At 48.3% G+C, this 16,183-nt stretch overlaps 2 protein-coding genes across 2 annotated transcripts; both read right to left on the bottom strand.

Moving 5' to 3' along the window:
- Nucleotides 1-1,778: 1,778 nt before the first annotated feature.
- On the bottom strand, nt 1,779-3,107 carry GGS25DRAFT_522830 (uncharacterized protein; the record flags this gene model as incomplete). Its single annotated transcript, XM_049264316.1, has 4 exons — nt 1,779-2,336; nt 2,423-2,506; nt 2,666-2,931; nt 2,984-3,107. The coding sequence occupies 4 exons, from the start codon at nt 3,105-3,107 to the stop codon at nt 1,779-1,781; spliced, it is 1,032 nt and encodes a 343-aa protein (XP_049115708.1).
- An 8,932-nt stretch (nt 3,108-12,039) lies between these two features.
- GGS25DRAFT_514727 (uncharacterized protein) lies at nt 12,040-15,870 on the bottom strand (the record flags this gene model as incomplete). Its single annotated transcript, XM_049263018.1, has 2 exons — nt 12,040-13,151; nt 13,356-15,870. 2 exons carry the CDS (start codon nt 15,868-15,870, stop codon nt 12,040-12,042), a joined length of 3,627 nt encoding a protein of 1,208 aa, XP_049115707.1.
- Between the last annotated feature and the right edge of the window lie 313 nt (nt 15,871-16,183).

The raw sequence follows: 16,183 nt of genomic DNA, 5'->3' as shown, positions 1-16,183 counted from the left end.
TTTAAAGGAAAAGTAAAAAAAAAGAAAAAAAAAAGAAAAAAAAAGAAAAAAAAAAGAAAGAAAAAAGTCGCGTTGCTTTTTGTTTAGTTCCGTTTCGTATTTAATCTAGGTTAGGCAATTTAATCCAACGGTAAATAGATGCAAGGCGTCAAGCCACCAAAAAACGCACAGGAAAAAGGAGAAGAGAACCCCTTTCCCATTCCAGCAGCCATTAATAGTTGACTACATATTTCCGAATTTTTTTTCGCGTCGTCATTCCGACGGGGTCTCCTATTTAACACGTTCATAATAATATAATATAAACCTCAATACGCTAAGCTGCATATAGAACTATTAAAAAACTCCTGCTTTATTTCGCGTCCTGTGTGCCTGAAGCTGACAGGTTCGCCACCCGCGTCTCGTTCCTGGACTAGAAAAAAAAAAAGGGGGGGGCTTGCTTACGCCGGCCTACCGGCTTCAGGTACTGTGTCACTAATTAAATTAGGTCTACTCTTATTCTGGCGGCGCGCGTTGAAGAAGCGAGCCGCTTCTTCATTGCTTGCTTTCATACGTATGTACTTACGTGCATGAATCATCTACAACAACAGCTATATGGATTACACTGCATCGTGTAAACAACGTGTACAGTACCTTACAGATAGCGGGAACTGTAGTATCTAGGTACGTATGTAGGTGGGTTGAAACATTACCTAGTAAGGCATCTCTACTCCGTTCACTTGAAGGTTAGAGTTCTTCCAAGTCAATACGAATATAAAATAGGTAGTACATAGGATAATAACAATAATTTCTCACTAAGCCAGAGGTGAGACTATTTGTTTTGATCTGATTACTGACATACATATTAACCTAGGTAGGTACCTGAGTAGAAAGGGCAATGTGATGACTTAAGTGGCTTGTCACTAGAGTACCTACATACATAATATCTTCGGCTTCGACTTTCAGTGTTCAAGTTGACAACTACATGTACATATAGATGTCGCATTCTTATATGTATTTACATACACAATTTCATTCGTATTGTACCTAGACACCTATTGCTACCGTAAATCACCCCTAATTAGGTACAACGTGGTAGGTTAGGTCCTGTCAAATATCATCCATCAAATCCTGGCGGCTCATCACACAACGTGACGAAATCACCTCAGAACCGTGTGCCAATTATATAGGTTAGAGGAATGCCTCTTTTTTTTTCTTTATTAACTCCCAAATACGCCTAGGTACCCTTCGCCGAGCGAATTTCGCTCATATAGCGCTCAGACTACTTGATAGATACCCACTAATGATTCTCTGATGGCCCAAGTTATTCCTCTATGTACTGGCGATGCCTGTTCGAGCATCCTGGCATGTCATCTTCCCGTTACCAATATTGTGCCCGGACCCCATATCTACTACCATCAAATCAAAATTCAAGAAATCCAAGAGATCCATCTAGACACCTCTGCTTTTCGTACATATTGGTCTAAAAACCAAAAAAAAGAACCCCCACCATAAAACTAAACCCCCTTGCGGTGGATGTTCGTATATCAAAGCCAGAACATGAATCCGATTTTGAGAATTGAATATGCCATCGCTCAGCAACGATGCCATTGTATGTGTGCGCGTGAAGGTCCCTCTTGGCTCTGTCCTGGAATCTCATTCTCCTGAAAACGCCATCCTGGTATCTTGAAAATGCAATGCAATAACCCAATAGTAAATCCTACCGAGGAAAGTCGTGTACGTCGTTATTAGCCCTTTCCTACGCAGTTCCCCATCCGCCCAGAAAATTAAACACTTCAGCCTCATTCGCGGTCGGCTGGGTCTGGGTTCGTCGTTCGAAGTACCTTGCGCGAGTAATCGTGATTGTCCTGAAGGGTGTTGATACTCTCGTGGCTCTTGTTCTCGAAGCGACTGTAAATATTGGTTGCGTATGGGTCCATGCGAGGATCGTGCGGCATATATCGACTGTTCCTCCGACCTGACGTATTATCGCCATCCCAGACGGATGCCATTCCTGTTGTTGGAGTGCTCATCATACCCGCCGAGCTTCCTCGATGACTTCCAGGGCCCTCTCCAATAACATCTCCTTGCCGCCTCCTACGACGTAGACAGATGAGCACACCAATGGCTATGGCTATAGCCATGGCACCTAATACACCTATTGCCACGCCAACTGCCTGGGCGGTCGAGAGTCCCTCGTGACTGGATGTCATTCCCGATGAGTTGGCATCCGAGGACGCTTCGTTCGCATTCGTAGGGGTTGCATATACTGTTTGGAGGCTGACGGTACCTCCCACTGTGACCGTAGCGACAGAAGCGGTTAGAGATGTAGTTCTTCCCGATGAGCTACCGGTTGTCTCCTAATACAAACGTAAGTATATTCTCTTTCCGATTAAAGTAGTTTTGTAGAATAAGATGAAAGAAAAATCCAGGATTTAGCGCATACAGGAACAGGAACAGGAACAGCTGTGGTCGTAGGGACGGTCGGAACAACAGTAACTGTGTTCTGGACAGTCTTTGTAGTAGGGTCCTGACAGCGGACACGGTTAAAAACGAAATATTCCTCCCAAGCGCGGCGATCATAGCTGTACCAGGATGCGGCAAAGAAAGAGAGACCCAGACGACATAAGTCGAAGAGGTAACAATTTCTTCAAAAAGAAAAGGTGACAACAAAAACTGGGGCACTTACAGGAGTTGAGGTTTGAGTAGTGCCACTGCTGCCCTTGGTGCCAGCAGGGTCCTTAGCTTGGGCCATGTATCCCCATAGTCCATTACCTCCACACGTATCGTCTGGATAGCCAGGACACTGAGTATTACACTCGGAGGTGTCTACTTGGGTGGATTCGTCGGGCACATAGTCAGAGCACCAACAGTCATCGCCCTTGACAACAGAAAAGGCGAAGCCATCTGAACAGAAATCGTGGCAGAGTCCATCAGACTGCCATGTACTGGAGTCTAGAGGAGAGTTAGTGTATGATGCCTGGTAATTGTTACTTTGTATACTCACTGCTAGCGGTTGAAGCTGTATTGATGCTTGCACAATATGCCATATCGAGTGATAGAACTAGGCCTATGTAGTTCATGAAAAATATCGAAGCCGCGAGGGCTGCGATGCGGTTGGTGAAAGCCATGGCTTGCTGATAATTGTGATTCAGTGAATCTGAATACAAATTGATGTTAGCCAATCCAAGAAAGTGAAGATAGACTCGATGTATCATCCAACTACGTCCAACCCGACTAACCCGACCGACTACCCGCCCACCTGCTGTATGTAGGTACTGTATGTGTAGAAGGAATAAGAAACCTACTGATGTATAGCGAGTGAATATGGTGTGATCCCGGCTCAACAATCCGATGAAAAAAATGACAGCATCAACGTCACAGACAAGTCTGAATGTTGCTTCCGATTATTGCCATGACAAGAAACAGTTTCTGATTGAGGCGAGTGTCTTCTGGGCAAAATGCCCAGTCGCACGATTAAGTCTGTAACGGACTACAAACAATATCGTAGCGGTTGCGAAACCTTCGAAGGAGAGGGAAAAGCAGAAGAAGGCACGGTTCACGATGTGCAAGCCAAGTCCCAAGTCTCAAAAAAAGAGAGAATAAAAAAAATAAAAATACGAGCGAACGAGCGAACGGTTGGAAGAAAAAGAGAAGGAAAGGATAGACAGGCTTAAAGGTGGTGTAAGGTGGTGAAAGTATGGTGGTGGGCGGTAGGCTAGCAGGGTACGAAAGCAGGGCAGGTAGAACAGATGGAGCAGGGATTGTGGGGCGGGAGGATACGGATTGGATAGGTAGTTGCAGATAGCGGTCGGGAGAGCTGAATGTGTGGGCAGGAGCACTGCAGGATGCAGATGCCAAGACCACGGTCGATCGGTGGTGATTGGGGGTTGAAGGTACTATGTATAATATGTACCTAGGTATGTGTGTGTGTGTATGATATGTATGTATATATATGTACGTCTAACCCAAAGGGCCCTTTTCTTCAATGTTTGTGAGGTGATGTCTGTCAGGATGAAATAACTCGCGAGGATATCATGTATGGTAGATGTAAGTATGTATGTATGTATTTACTACCCTGGTACTAGGTACCCAAGTAGATTTGACAGATTGTGGATTGACAGGGATATATGGTTCAAGTTGAATATAAAGTTTTAAAGTGAGTAAATGTCGTTTCTCTTTTAGAAACAAAGGATAAAAGACCGGCTGATACACGGGATGGAAGATCCGAATGCAAGTAGTACAAGTGATTTTGTTTGCAGGTATGTACGAAATGTAGATAGATATGGGAACTTAAGGAATTCTCTACCTACATGGAGTTAGGTAGGTTAGATTGTAGGTAGGATAGGACAGGACAGGGGGGTTGTGAACAACCACAACCAGGAATGAATGAATGAATGAATGTATGACAGCCCGAGGGTCGAGGTGAAACGAGTGAAGGGAACGACCGGAAGCTGCCGTGCTGGCAAATTTTTAAGTCATATACGAATAAATTGGAATAAATCAAGCAATGTAAAACGGGAATAGGTTCATTACTGACAAGAGATAACCAAGGGGAGAAAAGAATAGGAAAGTTAAAAGTTGAAGGACGAAGGAATACGTTTGAACTTGGAATAAGAAAATTTAATACGTAGCAAAGGAACTTTGAGGAAGAACTTGAATTGTACAGTAACAGTAACAGACAGTGAAGTAACAAGTGCCTCTTCAGGCTTAGATGATTGACACAACTAGTTGTCAATTTCAAAATTGATGTTTAGTTATCCATCAGTCAAAATACATATGTACATGTAGTATGTGACTTGAGGTCAACAATTTGGGTTAAGGACTTACTGGGTACTTATCTGTCTAGACTGTATGTGGTAGTAATTTAGCTACTATCCATGTATGTTCGAAGTACATCGTCGTAAAGGCACACACATGCACTACAAATATGACAGGTCTAATTCATTACATACCTCAAGTGCTAGGTACAGTTAGTAGGTAGAGTAAGTACGAAGTATGTACCTTTATTAGGCCCTTTGACAGTTTCGAACACCTTGATCCATCATATCTATTGGAAGCAGCCGAGGGCTACACTGGGAAGGTGGATTAGGACAGGGATCCTAGAAATTCATGGACAAGGGCCACAAGGCTTGTCGTCACTATCTATCACTCGTAAACGCTCGCCTATTTTACTGGCTCCAAGCTATCGTGTCCGTGAAATCCGACCAACCTTCTCACTCTTAGGTGGATCCATGATCCACGATCCACGCTCCGCGCTCCAGTTGCGCGCTCTAGCGTTGTGCTGCCAATGCCTGCCACATGCATGATTCTACTTATCGTAGTGATTCCTTCACTTTCGTTTGTTCTCGTACTGTATTATTTTTTGTCTCTTTTTTATTGCAACTAACTACTTATTTAAGAGGAAGCTCAGTTATGTACCTTAATTTGTAAGGTGTTCCTCTTCAATGTGGCTAATATCAACCAAGATTCCGAATCAGACATGTATCAATCAACGCGACACCATTAGTTAATATCTATGGTACAGTACATGTACATCACGATTGCTTCCTACAATGAGGGGCTTCGATGAACTACATCATAGTAGGTAGGTAGGTTTAAATACCTGCCCTCATACCCTTAGTTTAACCCCTGCCCGTCTACCTTCTCCCTCCAATGGGCCTCCATACATCCATACGTACCTACAGTACACTGTACGACGGCATACGTTCATACTGGTAAGAGGTATGTATTTACGAGCACAGAAATACATGTTTCAAAAACCTCCAGTGTTATCTTAAACTCGGACTTTCGGACAAGGCTTTTACAGCCCGGGCAGCCGAGATTCAATGTTGTCTCTTTTACGCATTGCTACATAACTACATGTATGTATATACTGTAGGTATGTAGGTATGTGTGTATGGAAGACGGAAGATGGAAGAGATTTTACGAAATTTCTCATACACGTAATGTGGTCAAAGCCAAGGTCGCCCTTGTCAATTGAACGTCTGCGCGACACAGAAGAAATCCACGTAAGCCCAGCATACGGTGCCAGCGCGGAGAGCAGAACAGACCACCAAGCAACTCGTGAAAGCGGGCTGTTGATCATGAACAGGCCAAGGAGAGCTTTCGTATGGTTCGGTGCTGACGAATTCAGACTCTCCAAGGTCACCAAGCCACACGCAAGGACCACAAGGACCACAAAGACCTGAAAGACCCAAACATTTCGTGAGACTTTCGAGTTGCGTCAACCACCCCACACTTCCAGACACCCGAATCTCAAGTCGGATGATCTCCAGGATTGCCTTGTAGGCTTGTAGTTACATATAACTAATAATTACAGTACATATACCTACAGCACCCCGTTACTGTGTGTACAGTTGTATGTATTCACAAATGTATTTTATTTACATCAGAATCCTCTATGATTGCCCAATTGCTCGTATCACTCGACTTTGGTGTGGCACACCACACCTGCAAACCCCCCATAGAGCCAGCGATACGGGTTGGCTGTGTATAACCGATCATCACATCCAGTCTGCAGAGTAGGCCAGAATCTCGCGTTGGTCTGCCGAGCCTTTAAACTTTTTGGACTACATGCTCTAGTAGGTATGCGGCATCGTGAGCAAGCCTCCTTCCACCAATCGGTAAGAGACGGTGAAGGGGCCTTTTTTGTCCCTCTTCTGTCCTGTTATCGTGAATCTTGACTAAATATCCGCCCGACACCACCGGCTTGCCCGCTGCGGATATCGCAGTTCGTTGTTTCTTATAGCACTCCGAGTGGAAGACAGCAATACATGCACAACGTACATACATACCTACCTACCTACCTACCTACCTAACCTTCCTACTTTTCTATTAGGTACCTACCTAAACACTCGAGTGGGCATGCGTTAGGAGAGGAAAAAGAAAAAGGTGAAAAATAGGGAGGCTGGTTTTTTCTGTCGGCTACCTAAGTAGGTACATACATAATAATTCCTCTCCGGCATCACCGTACGCGGGAATATGAATACGACGACATACATATAAGAAACCGTGCCCTCTCGGTATGCACCTACCTTCTTATCATGCGCCTCAGAAGCATGGACCTACCTAGCGCAAGGCGCAATCAACACCGGAGCTTTCGGTCTTCACATGTTCGACGAAGTATTGATTATGGTAAACAATTCAGTCCAGTCCAGTATCCATAATCGCGGTTCTCTAGGTTAGGGCTCATTGCGAGTTTTCGAGCTGTGGATCTCTCACACCTCGAGTCATAACGCTAAACGGCCAATATCAATAACTATGTAGAAATGGTGCCAGCGTTTGCAGATTTTTTACCCAGCTGGGCGTGCCATGTGAGGATAGATCCAGGTAGCAGATCGACATCCAGCATCCTGATAATGCAAGGCCTATAGCGCTTAGCATTGCGGGGTTGAAGAGGTTGGCCGAGTCACGGCGCCGAGGACGTGATAGCCTCGACGGAGAAGGTATTCCAGTCGTGTTACGGTTGAATGCCTACCTACCTAGGTGGTCGATTTGAACTACACTAACCTATACCTGTCTGTTTGTTTGTTTTATTCCTACGGCACTGCAACGGCGCATAGGCAGGCAATGAGGTCTTTACCCAGAACCCCTCCCTCCGATTTTCCATCTACAAGGCCTCAGTTACTTCGTATATCGGTTGAAACGTCCTTCCGTTTGCAGATACAGGCCCCCTCCCCACCGATCACAACATAAGATCAAGATGCATATGTCGGTTCGAATTTAGGCCAAGCCCATATGCGCAAATACCTACATATCTTACTACTATAGTATGTAACGGTGATGCACATCATGGGAATCTATTTGGCCTCTAAAGGTCACTATCGGCAACTACATGTGCACGTCAAGAGGACGGTTCTTCCCCTCCCAACTTAACGACCCCTTCCTAGCCTGCTTATTGCTTACCTTAGGTACATAGGTAGGCATGTTTATCGATCCAACCGTTGGAGTTGCTACATATGTAGATGCCTCTTTTAAACCAAGATAACCTAGTAAGTATTCGGAGGGTTTCCATCTATTTATTGTCTATCTATCTCTATCTATCGACGACAACCCCTCCTCTATTTACTTCCATTTGGAGCTACCAGGCTTGGCATGTACAATACATTAATGCCCACGAACTGCAGGCATTCTATATTTTTTTCCAACCCCACAAGCCGAAGTTGAAGCGGGCCGATGATGATGAATCGTTGCAGACCTAGTACATATTAATATGATATTATACTGTACCATGTATGTAGTATAAAAAAACGAAAGGAGCCCACTCAACTATCTTAGGGTGCCTTACCTACGGACCAGGTTTGAAAAATGTTACCATTCCCTTGGGTTTTTCTCAACTTGCGCAGTTTACTCAGTCCCATAGTTACGTGCTTACTACTCACATACCTATTTAGTATGTTTCTTACATCTACAAAGGTGGCCAGTGTTGATTGACTGGTTTTCATTTAACTATTGACAAGCAGCTGGTAATATTAGGGTTGCAATATCAATACATCTTGATATCATTGATTAATATTATTAGGTAGGTATTTAGGTACCTACCTACCTAGCTACCTACCCTCGTCAGGGTTGGGCTCAAAAAAAGAAGAAAAAGAAAAAAGAAGTTTCTTCTCTCGGGAAGTCGTGGCGTTCCCAGATCCAGGGGTTATTTCTTGGCTGTCGACGTCATTCACCCTCTCCTGAAACAAGTTGGAACGGCCGGGTAGCTACCTACCTAAAATTCAGCTCTAAACATTTCATACTAATTTGCCTCCAGGGCTTAGGTATGTACGTAGTTAGTTAGTTAATACTAGGTATTGTACCTAGGTTAGGGCCGTTAGGGCTGCTAAGTATGTACCTAGTATGTAGTTAGAATCGACCCGCCTGGCCAACTTAAACTTGCCTCATCACAGTTACCACTAGTTACCATCCACCAGCCCGAGCTAGTGACGAACTTAGCTGAGGTTCCAAGGCCATTAGTGTCGAAAGAAATCAAGGATGCTGCTCTTCTACTTTTCTACTCTCTCTCTCGGAGTCTCTCCCTCTCTCCACAAACTACTGTTCTGCCCTCCCATGCTGTTTATTAGCCTAACCTAGGGCAAACAAACCATCAGGCACAGATGAGGCATAATTGGCCAATTGCTCGACCGTATTCTCCGCAAATTTGTATGTAAGTGTGTGTGTAGTTCAACTCACTATGTATGTGTGCGATCGATGAGATGGAAGCATGCAGGAGATGAAGGCTTCCCCGAGATGACGATCGACTACCACCTCATCAGCCGCTCATAATACTCATTGTACTGGCCTCGCCGGCCTTGCTGATCACTTGTTTAGTAAGGTACTATGTAGGGTAGCTCAACTGCGTGGTGATATTATTCAAATTTCATACACACACTTTTTTCAACTTGCCAACTTCCACCAAAAACCGGGTGCCTGACGATCCCGACGCCCCCAGGAGTCAGTCAGAATGCTTTTACATACTACAGTATGTAAACTAGCAGCAACATGGAAGGCCCACCACATACATACATGCCGTGGCCGTCGCACTGTCATGCTCATGCATTCTGCTAAGGTTAGGTAGGTAAAATTGCTAGATTGGATGACTGCTATGTACTATACCCAGCTACCTAGCACCGAGCAGCTAATACCTTTAATCTTATATTAACTCGCCACAGCGGCTTAAGGCCCGGACGATGTTCGACGCGGACTTTTTGTTTCTCCCCCGTACAAGCCGTTTATCGATGATCCTAACCTAAGTCCAACTCATGTATGTATGTGCGGACCAAGTTCGAGAGACAGAAATGGGAGGAAAAACAAATTTAAATACCCAAAAAGATTTTCTTTGGCTTGCTTGACTAGTGTAGTCGAACGCCTCCATATGTATTCTCCCCTATGAGCCTCCCCAAGGCACTTATATGCATGATAACGACCCTGTGCGGACCTAGCAACGCACATATGTATGAAATGCTATAATTCCCACCCGCGAACGCCAACCAGCCAGCCACGTTTTCCGCCTCCTAAGCAAATTTCCCGTCGCCGTAGTAAACAGCCATCATCATCCTAGCCGGTATGTAAAGCCCATAGTAAAGTACACAATGTTGTCCCCCTTTTCGTATCTCCTCGACGGCATATAGGCTGGTTTGACTATCTCCTTCACGTCTCGGAACCCCTTGGACAGCAGCGCTAAGAAGGATTGGTCCGGCCGGGAGGTAGCGGGATGCTGGTTCTGGTGCTGTTGTTGATGGTGTTGTTGTTGTTTATGTGGAACTCTTGTCATGTCGTCTAGGTCGTAGTTCTCTAGCTTGCTGTACCCTCTCGAGGATGGTAGTATCCGGGCACTGCGTATAGACCGTATTTTCGTCGATGCGTAGCGGAATATTGTGCTCTTGAAGGCCGACATTGTGTCTTGAGGAAAGGGGGGAGAGAGAATGGAAGCTGGTGTTCGTGTTGTGATATAAAACCTAAGGGGGTAGCAGCCGTTGTATGAGATAGGTTCTTGGTATCTTAGATGACGACGAGGCTCGTAACCTAGGTAGGTACCTAGTAATCACTGGTAAGGTAAGAAGAGGAAGATGATGGTGAGATGTGAGATTTGGACTACCATCCACAAGGACGTCCTACTATACTACATAAATAAAAAAAAGATCTCTAGAATGGATCGAAGACACGACTCGACTAGGGACAGGCCACTATGCATCAAACTTCTCGAACTGAACGATCACAATTACTCGACAGCTCTTCCTCGTCCCCAATTGGCAATAGAAGTCTCATATATTGGTTCTCACAGGGCAATAGACGCATCGATATCTACCCACCTATGTATACACATCACCTACGGAGGGGTATAGGAAAGTCCGCGGATCAAATATGTGCACCTAGGAAGCTTTCACTATTGAAGTTGTTCCAGCTAATAGGTTATAGGTGAGGCTTGTCTCAAGGCTCTTTTCCGGGACAAGCTTGCCGAGGCTATCTAGAATCCTTTTGGGGTTATAGAAATCGACTTTACCTACCACAAAGAAAGCACGGCACACACGTGCTCGAAAAAAAAGCCTTGAAGCTAGCGACAGCAAGGGATGATGACACCTGCAGCTGCAGGTCTCAAGCCCCCCCTTTTTTTTTCGAACCCCAAATGGCCGAGTTGCCGACAATAGAAGAGATCATGTTGGCTGCCGGAAGCAACACAAACACAACAACAAAAGAAAAAGAAGAAAAAATTGTTGCCTTCTGGTGGTCATTCATGGCCCTATCACAGTGCTTGGCCAACTATAATTTTCTCCGTCCCGCGTGAAGCGATTCTATATTCTTTTCTAAGACAAAAACATTGAAAAGGGTAACTGTGAAGCTACTTGGTGGTTCTACTACGATAATTCGAGTAAATCGATGTTTGTTGATTAGTATGATGACCACATAACTACTACACCGGCAGCTTACCTAGGTAACCCAGGTAGGTACCCAGGTGAGCAGATTCTATATCTCCATCTTGAACAGTTATACTCCCTTGACGTGTATATATTAACTATCATGTGAGGGCTTGGCAGGCACCAATGTCAATAAGGCTATGACTTGCGTGAGACAGTCATATGAGCAATGGCACTAGCAAAGTGAGGGAGGAATAAGATGAGGGGATGAGCAAAGATGTTGCCCTTTCTCTAGTCAGCCTTAGCCGTGTTATTAGGTACGCAGGGCCGTTCATTAGACAAGATATTTCTGTGTATCTCAAGTTCTAGCCCTATAGACAGCCGTGAGAGAATCACAATATACCTAGAATGTCTATCCTCGTAAGAAACAACTAGACCAAGACTTCATTAACTCAACTAGTACTGTCTTATTCATGTAGTCCCATAAGGTCCATAGCGACATGCCAGTTATGTAGATATATAATTCCCTGCCTTAACCCCCACAAACCGAAGGAGATGCAGTGAGTTCTGTGATACCTTACACAACACATAAGTAGCGTCCACTCAATCCCAACATTGAATCAACAAACGCCATGCCTAAACTCCGTCCTTATATCCATCCCCCCCTTTTCCACAAGTAGGTTAGGTAGCCAAGCCCGTAAGCACTAGGCAAGGCAGGTCAACGTCACCGCGTAGGCGAGTTCGCCGGGCTTCCCTCACGGCTCAGACTCTCAAAACTCTGGACCATGGCCAGGACCCGGGTCCGCGGTTTCTCGAGCCTGACCGCTTGCGCCGAGTACAGTTCGTCCTCTAGATCCTGCACCGGCGATCGCGACGGCTTCCTCTTGCGAGACTCGCTGCTCGGCGTGTCCACCATCAGCAGCCGGGCGCCCTCGGCTAGCCGCGACGGGGTGCCTCTCGGGGTTTGGGGCTGTTGCCTCCCTCTATCCCTATGCTCATTCCCATCTCCGTTTTCGTTTTCATCTTCGTCTCTGTTCATGCCCATATCCCGGTACCATCCCGCCTCCTCTTCCACCTCCACCTCCACCTCCTCCAGTGCATCATCATATAGCGCCGCACCCCCATCCTCACTCGCCTCGCTGAACTGGCTAACAAACGACCTCGGTTTTAGAAGCGGCGGCGGGGAAGCCCTCTCCCTTACCTCAGGCAGCTTCTCCGCCGCCCTCGGCGTCAGCACCCTTACCTCCGGCCCCTTCTCCCCACCACTACCACTACCACTAGTAGCAGGCTCCGCAACCGCAACATCGACCGCGCTCTCCGCATCGGGCTCGGCATTGACCACGCGCAGGCGCTCCTTAGGCACCGTGAACAGGACCTGCACAAGCCTCCTCTCGACCGCCTTCTCGATGTCCCACTCCTCGTCCTCGTCCTCGTACTCGTCCCCATATCCCCCTCCTCCTCCTCCTCCTTCTCCTCCCTTTTCCCCTTCGCTCCACCCCTGCGACCCCCCTATCGCCCCGTACTCCTGCCCCCTCCTCATCGCGGTAGAGTTCGAGCCCGAAGCCGGCCCAAGCGCCGCCTCCTCCCAATCCCCCCTCCCGCTCTTCCGCCTCAGCAGCCCCGCGCCCGCCGCTATCCCGCTCAATCCACTTAATCTCTTCGCCTCGTAGTCGTAGTCGCTGGCCGCGCCCCCTCCACGCTCATCCTCCACCTTCTCCGTCTCGCGTTCCGCTATCGTGGCGTTGCTGCCGCTGGGGTCGTGGTCCGGTAGGTTCAGCACGCGCCGCAGACTGCCGAGCCAGGAGCGGCGCTGGGGCTTGCTTTTGCTGGGGCTGCCTGGGGGGGAGGGGTTTTCTTGGTCTGCGGGCTCGTTGGTGTTGGCGTTGGTGTTGGCGTTGGTGTTGGTGGTGGGGTTGTTGTCGTAGTGGTTGATGAAGTTGTAGTAGTTTTGGAAGTTTTGGTAGGCCTCGTCTTCGACCTCTGGAGGTCTGGTAGCTCGGTTGGTGGTATTGTTATTGTTGTTGTTATTATTATTGTTACTGCCGTTGTTGCTATTGTTGTTGTTGTGAGCAGTGCTGTTGTTATTGTTACTGCCACCAAGCAACAGCGACGGCCCCTCCGCCTGCAAGGCATGGAAGCTGCTCTTCGCCGTGTTGTAGCTCGGCGCCGTGCTCGAGCTACTGCTACCCCCTCTATTATTATTGTTGTCATCGTCGGCAGCACCAGCTCTACCGGTATTCGCGTTGGCGGTAGTCGGAGATGGTAAGGCAGAAGAAGAGGACCCGAGCCCGAGCCCGAGCCCAAGCCCGAAACTCAGACGCAGGTGCGAGCGCACGGAGCCCGAGCGGCTGAGGCTGCCGAGGATGCTGCCACGGTTGCCTCCCCCTCCTTCTGACGCGTTGCTGTTGCTGTTGTTCACCTTCGGACCACCGCTGCGCCGCGTGGGCGAGACGTGTCCCGACGCTCCTGCTCCTCTGCGACTATTCAACAGCGCGTCCATAGCCTCGACGTCGGACATCCAGTCCTGCACCTCCGGGTCCGTCGTCCCGCCGCCCCTGCGTTCCTCGGGACTCGGCGTCAGGGATGCGCGGCTGGGCTGCGGGAACGAGATGCTGCTGTTGCTGTTCTCGTACGTCGGCGTCAGGAACGGGTCGGAGTCGTTTCTCCCGTCGCCGGCGTTGGCGTCGCGCACGGGGCTGACGGGCTCGCTCGCCATGTTATCCCCGTCGTGAAGGGAGCCGTCCTCGTCGGCTTCGATGATCGGGTGGATGGCGTTGGGCCCCCGCGAGTTGGACGGCGGGTCGTAGGTGTTCCGGCGGGGTGGGGCTTTCTTCGCGCCTTGCGTGGGCATGCCGCCGTACCACGTCTGGTGACCGTTGTTGTCTGCTGAGCCGGGGCTGCCTATCTGTAAGCTCTGGTAGCCCAGCGAGCGGTGCCCGCGCAGGTAGGGATCAGGGCCGCCCATGTACCAACTTCCGCCGGGCTCCATCATCTCGTCGTCATGTGGTAGGAATCGAGATGTATCCTGGACGAGGGCACCAATTACAGAGTCTCGGATCGTACGTTTGGTGCGCTTGCGACGGCGGTACCAGGGCCATGCCACGATTGCTGCGATGATGGCTGCAAATCCAAGACCCAGTCCTAGTCCCAGTCCTAACCGCTTCTTTCCATCATCGCTAGTAGTAGTTGAGTCACCATCCTGGCCTGACTCGGTGAACTCCGGGTTTGTGTATCGATCAGACCAGCTCATTGAAGTTAGGTTGAGAAACATGGGCAGATTGCTGTCACCGGAACTTTGCCTCCTAACCTTGGTTCCGGTGGATGATATGCTGTACCCTCCATAGACCATCATAACGTTGCCCGGGAGTAATGCAGCACCATGACCGTAGATACCCGACCCTTCTGGCTGCACCTCAGGCACCAGCCATTGCCAGTCTCCCTCGCCGCCGTAGCTAGCCCCGATACTGAGAATAGCTAGCTGCGGTGTAGCGGCTTGAGATACGTCCCCAACCCAGCCGCCCAATATAACTAGTGAAGACCCGTCTTCGCTAAGCACGGCTGTGTGGCCTGATCGCGGGCTTACGCTCTCGGCAGTGCTCTTGATCGCAAGTTCGGTACTCCCAGTTCCTGCGGCGGCGGTATCGATGTTATAGATAAAACTCCAACTTTCTTCTGGCAAGCTCCAGATGGCGGCAGTGCTCATGTTGATAAAGGCGTATTGTGTGTGACCACCCAAAAGCACATAGTTGACTTGCTGAGTGATGACGCCTGTCCGGTTAGACACGGACGGAGAGAGACTGGTGAAGGTGAACCCGGCCTCGGGGATAGGAGGCCCTTTGCTAGGAACCGTATCAACTGCGTACTGGCCCGCGGCAGTTTTTGACGGGGAGATCGTGATCATCTGGTTTGAATATGTGGCGTTGGACTGCGGCGTATTGGCACCAGCATCGGTAGCCGTGTCAGGACACATTCCTCCGTAGACATAAGTCGTTGCCTGCGATAGCACAGGCTCCAGAGTGGTCGAAAAACTAAAGCTGCCACCTAGGAAGCCAGGTCCTCCTTGAATAGAATCTGCTTCCGAGGCAAGTGCGACATTCGCTTTGATCCATGATGCCGATGCACCGTCGTTGGCAGAGGGGTTGAATGTCCAGATCTCGGAGCCAGACGAAGAAGAGCAGTCGCCAGCGTAGACGATGAGCGATCCATTGTCAGCCAATGACGGGGTAAACGCCGTGGTGTTCGTATATAGGAAAGGTACATTCGACGTCAGAGTTTGAAGAGATAACGACGAGGCGTGTAGATTGCTGGAGAAGTTAAGTGCCAGTAGATCAACCCCGTTATCCTGTGGCGAAAATAGATATGCAATGTGAGACGTCACATTCTCTAAAGCTGGCGCAGGCCTCGACTCTGGAATGAAGATGCTGGTGGGGGTATATGGCAAGGTCTGGCCTGCACTAACGGTTGCGAATTGAGCCCAAGCCGTAATCAATATGAGACCACGGATAGCTGCCGTTGTCCGCGACACCTTTAATATAGGTTGATGGCCAACGAACATCGACGCCGACCTGAAGCAAGACTCCATCGCTCTAGCTCTAGCTCTAGCTCAGCCCTGCAAAAAGCATCGTCTCTCACGCGTCCCCCCCCTTTTTTTACCGGTCGACTGACTATGTATGTACGTATGCCGAAACCCACGAGTCCGGGAAATGACGAATTGGAAAGAAAGAATTTAACAAGTCGATGGAGTACCTAGGTATGTAGGTAGGTACATGTAGGTAAGTAAATAGGTAGGTTGGTAGGTGCCTATATCGCGAACCCCACAGGCAGGACTTCGCTTCTCAGCTCATTGCCTATGGACGAGACAAGGTTTC

The sequence above is a fragment of the Hypoxylon fragiforme genome (genome assembly GCF_022984875.1).
Source record: "Hypoxylon fragiforme strain CBS 206.31 chromosome Unknown GGS25scaffold_6, whole genome shotgun sequence".
In the NCBI taxonomy this organism is placed as follows: domain Eukaryota; kingdom Fungi; phylum Ascomycota; class Sordariomycetes; order Xylariales; family Hypoxylaceae; genus Hypoxylon; species Hypoxylon fragiforme.
This window is presented reverse-complemented; position numbering and strand designations above follow the sequence as displayed.